The sequence below is a fragment of the Sinocyclocheilus rhinocerous genome, unplaced genomic scaffold (genome assembly GCF_001515625.1).
Source record: "Sinocyclocheilus rhinocerous isolate Xijiao unplaced genomic scaffold, SAMN03320098_v1.1 scaffold665, whole genome shotgun sequence".
Taxonomy (NCBI): Eukaryota; Metazoa; Chordata; class Actinopteri; order Cypriniformes; family Cyprinidae; genus Sinocyclocheilus; species Sinocyclocheilus rhinocerous.
Window position 1 is genome coordinate 285625 of NW_015659086.1, and position 4335 is coordinate 289959.

Consider the following 4335-nt stretch of genomic DNA (forward strand, 5'->3'; position numbering starts at 1 on the left):
TGGCTGAGCGTTCACTTTTATAAAGAATATCTCTTTGGGTTTGAGACTTTAATCTTAGCGACTTTACTGATCTTCTGTATGCACGAACAGCTTGGGATACTCCACCCCAAAATGAAAATTTTGTCATTAATCACTTACCCCCATGTCATTCCAAACCCGTAAAGGGTTTGGAACGACATGGGGGTAAGTGATTAATGACAAAATTTTCATTTTGGGGTGGAGTATCCCTTTAACACTCCAAAGACAAAGGACAACATGAAATCGCATCACATGACCCCTTTAAAATATATTCAAATAGAAAACAGTTCTTTTGAATTGTAATAATATTTCACTATATTTCTGCTCTTTATCAAAAATACAAGATTTGCATTTTGCTTTCAAACGCTGGTCCTGTTTACTTCCATACCTGCCTCACACACAGCTTGTGCTTCACTCTCACCTTCATAGAAGTGAAGTTTCGTTGTCTGTCAAACTGGAACTCCATCTCTACATATCCAGGGCCCAAGCTGTCGTTCCTCCAGCCCACGTAGTCATATCCGGGCCACAACCGGTCCTGTCTTCTCTGTACGAAGTCATCCTGACCGATCACACCATCCGTCAGCTGACCCAGACCCCCAGACAGCTTCCTGTGGGAGCAGAGAGAGACAGGAAGCACTTAGCTTTGGGCGAGGAGTGATTAGCATTCATTCTAGAACTTAAATACAGTCATGATTGTTCTGCCACAGAATGACCCTGAAAAGTGGATGACGAATCAATGTGAAGAAAAAGACAACCAGCAAACTATATATAAAGGGATATTTACCCAAAATATTTTATTTTTATTATTATTATTTAATTGGCATTGACTGATATTAGATATTTCATTGTACACACAAAAGTTTAGACTCAATAAGATTTTTAATGTTTTTGAAAGAAGTCTCTTCTGCTCACCAAGGCTGGATTTATTTGATCTAAAATACAGTAAAAACAGGAATATTGTGAAATATTATTACAATTTAAAATAGCTGTTTTCTATTTAATATATGTAATTTAAATGTAAAATTTATAATGTAATTTATTCCTGTGATGCAAAGCTGAATTTTCAGCATCATTACTCCAGTCTTCAGTGTCACATGATCCTTCAGAAATCATTCTAATATGCTGATCTGCTGCTCAAGAAACATTTCTGATTATCATTATCAACATTTGTGATGCATAATATTTTTGTGAAAATCGTAATATGTTTTTTTCAGGATGAATAAAAAAAGTTTGATGAATAAAAAGAACAACATTTATTTGAAATAGAAATCTTTTGAAACATTATAAAAGTCTTTACTGTTATTTTTGATCAATTTAAATACATCCTTGCTGAATAAAAGTAGTATTTTCTTTAGAACTATAGAACTATAAACTTTACAATGGTAGTGTACTTATTTCTATTATTATTATATTTAGATGACTTTTCCACCAACTAAAATACACGTAAAATTACATTGAAAGTTAAATAACAATGTTAAATCAAATGCAATCTTTAGTATATCTCAAATTTAATGTTCATTTTTCATTCTAAATATTGTAATGTTGTGATGCTTAAATGTACTTTAATTAAATGTAAATGTACTTACAGTCATTTAAAATATTTTTTTCAAGTTATTTTTATTTAATTAGACAAAATAAAACAGAATTTCAATATCAGCTAATTTTAAATTTTTATTTATCAATTACATATTATTATTATGTTATAATATTATGTTATTATGTTAATACAATTATTTTGCCACCATATTCACAGGAGCAAATTACTTTTAGTACTTTAGTACTTTTGAACTGATGTGTATTTAGAACTAATTCTTTCATTTTGGTATACAAAGGTTGAAACTAAATATATTTTCAATTTCAAAAATATATTTCATTGAGCTTCACTGTTTACAACGTATATTTAAAATATACAGATTTTTTTTTTTTTGTGGCTGTATGCAAAACCATCAACCATAGCATCAGATATCAGTAGTTATTAACTAATCAGCAACGGACAGAATTTTAACTAAACATATTCTGCATTAGATTAGTGTCACGATCATGGACTTTTAGTTTGTTGTCTTTCCTCTTGTTTTCCTGTTTTGACCTAGTTTTCCCTCGTGTCTGATTAGTTCATTCTGTTTACCTGTGTCTAGTTTATCATCTTAATTTGTCTGTGTATTTAAGTTCCTGTCTGTTCAGTTAGTGTTGGTCGGATCTCGTCTATGTTTTCACGTGTGCTAAGCCTTCCTCTTGTGGATTTACCTTCTGTGTGGCATATTAAAGATACTTTTACCTTCATCATCTTCGTGAGTGCTTTGAGTGCACCTGAGTGTGACAATTAGACCTTCACCTGCGCTCCAGGGCCCCGTCGTACGTGGAGTCGTTGAGAGGTGTAATGGGATAGCCAGGAGCCATCATGGTCTGGCCCTCCGGAGAGCTGTATGCTGTCAGGCCATCTGCACAGCAGGAGAAAGAGAAAACAGAGAGGTCCCAAACTTTAATATTGCTTTAGCTTTAGAATGTAATTACTCATTTCTCTTGGCTCACGTTTAAGGCACTAGAGTAATTGAGGTCAAACGAAACTAAGCAGCAAATCAGACACAGGCCACAGCTGCTCGGGTGTGAGACGCCAAAACAATCGGTTTTAGTCTGTAGCCCATATGCAAGTGTGAAACTGAGGCCCTGTTAACACCTGATATTAAGATGTGTTTTGGTCGATCGGATCACAAGTAGACGAGTGAGACCATGGATCGCGGAAGGGCGCTCGGGCCTGGGCTGGTACAAATATGACATACAAAAATACATAGACTATAGGCTCATATGTATGCACGATTAATTATTAAAAGATCTCGATCCAAACACATGCTATCTTATTCCTAAATGATGACGAAATTACAAAACCTTTGAAATTACTATCACATCCAGAGATTCAGAGAGAGCAGCACTCATCATGTAAGCTTTACGTTTGAAACCGCTTCACAAACAGTCTACACAGTAGGCCAAATTTCTGTGTTGCAAACATTAAATAATAATGAAAGTATTAGGATAAAAGTTTATAGTCCGGATATAGCCGCGATCAAAATGAGTAATTGACCTTTGGAACTAACGTTACGCTTCAAATAAAGATTATATACGTTACATTATGCCAGTAGGTGACGACCAGTGACTGTTAAAATGTATTTAATGTCTGAATCATTTAGGGCTGGGTTTTGACACAAATTTCACGATTCGATTTGATTCTCATTCACAAGCTTGCGATTCGATTCGATATCGATTATTTTGGATATATATCTGGTACACATGCAAAACTTTCTCAAGGAAAATAAATCTCTTAACTAATGCTGTAAAATATACATGAGAGTCCGTTGGTACTACATTACTGTAATATTGATGATTAAAACTGACTGATTTTGTAGGCTATACAACTGCTTAAATTACACTTAATGAAGTTTTTATAATAAAAGTTACAATTACATAATATTTCTACTTCAATTCGTTTTTTTAAATATAAACATTTAAATGGTGGCTGTCATAAATTATAAATTAAACATTGAAGAACATTAACATTTATAATGAAAACATTATATGGTGCATATATTTAGCAAAATGCTCCTCTCTACTGTTACGGGGCAAACAAGACGTGAGACGTACGGATCCATTTGCAAGCTTTATTAAGGGCGTGGTCAAAACAGGCGAGGGTCAGGCAATGGCAAACAGGTCTATAGAAGACAAAACAAGAGCAGTCCAGTAAACAAGTTTAAGAATCGATATCGTTTCGTAAAAATGAGAATCGATCAATATCGAGATATCGATATTTTTTACCCAGCCCTAGAATCATTCATTCAAGAGATTTGTTCAAAAACAAGTCTTCTTTCATTTCAAATATTTTTTCACATAATTAATTAATTTAACCGTGATCTCTATTCTAAAAACCAATTATCCAGAATCATAGCTTTAAAAAATACATAATATATCTGGCATCTTTGGGGTGGGCTATATGACCAAAATCTTATTTCACGGTATGAGAAATTTTATTTCACGATAACGATATGTACCTCAATATAGCTATTTTTATTTTATTTTTGTTATTAAAATTAAGAAAAAGAAGTAATTTACAAGCACAACGGAACAAATAAATATGAAATAAACTTTTAATTTATTCAGCTACAGTAGGCTAGGTTTATTTAACATGTAGTAAGAAATATTACAGAAATTGAATAAAGTGTATAAATAAAACACTACATAGTCTTTACTGTATCAATCAAACATGATTAACATTAATAATGACAGACAGCAGCAGGTAAATAAGGCTGCTGTCCCTTTAAGACCGACTGC

General features: G+C 33.2%; 1 protein-coding gene across 3 annotated transcripts in view; it reads right to left on the reverse strand.

Moving 5' to 3' along the window:
- LOC107723312 (discoidin domain-containing receptor 2-like) overlaps window positions 1-4335 on the reverse strand; it is a 40573-nt gene that overhangs the window by 13405 nt on the left and 22833 nt on the right. For all 3 annotated transcript variants that reach the window (XM_016531876.1, XM_016531877.1, XM_016531878.1), the window contains exons 6-7: window positions 2351-2456; window positions 440-626 (exon numbers count right to left, since the gene is read on the reverse strand). In XM_016531876.1, the coding sequence (XP_016387362.1) occupies window positions 440-626; window positions 2351-2456 (293 nt within the window). The remainder of the gene's footprint in view (window positions 1-439; window positions 627-2350; window positions 2457-4335) is intronic.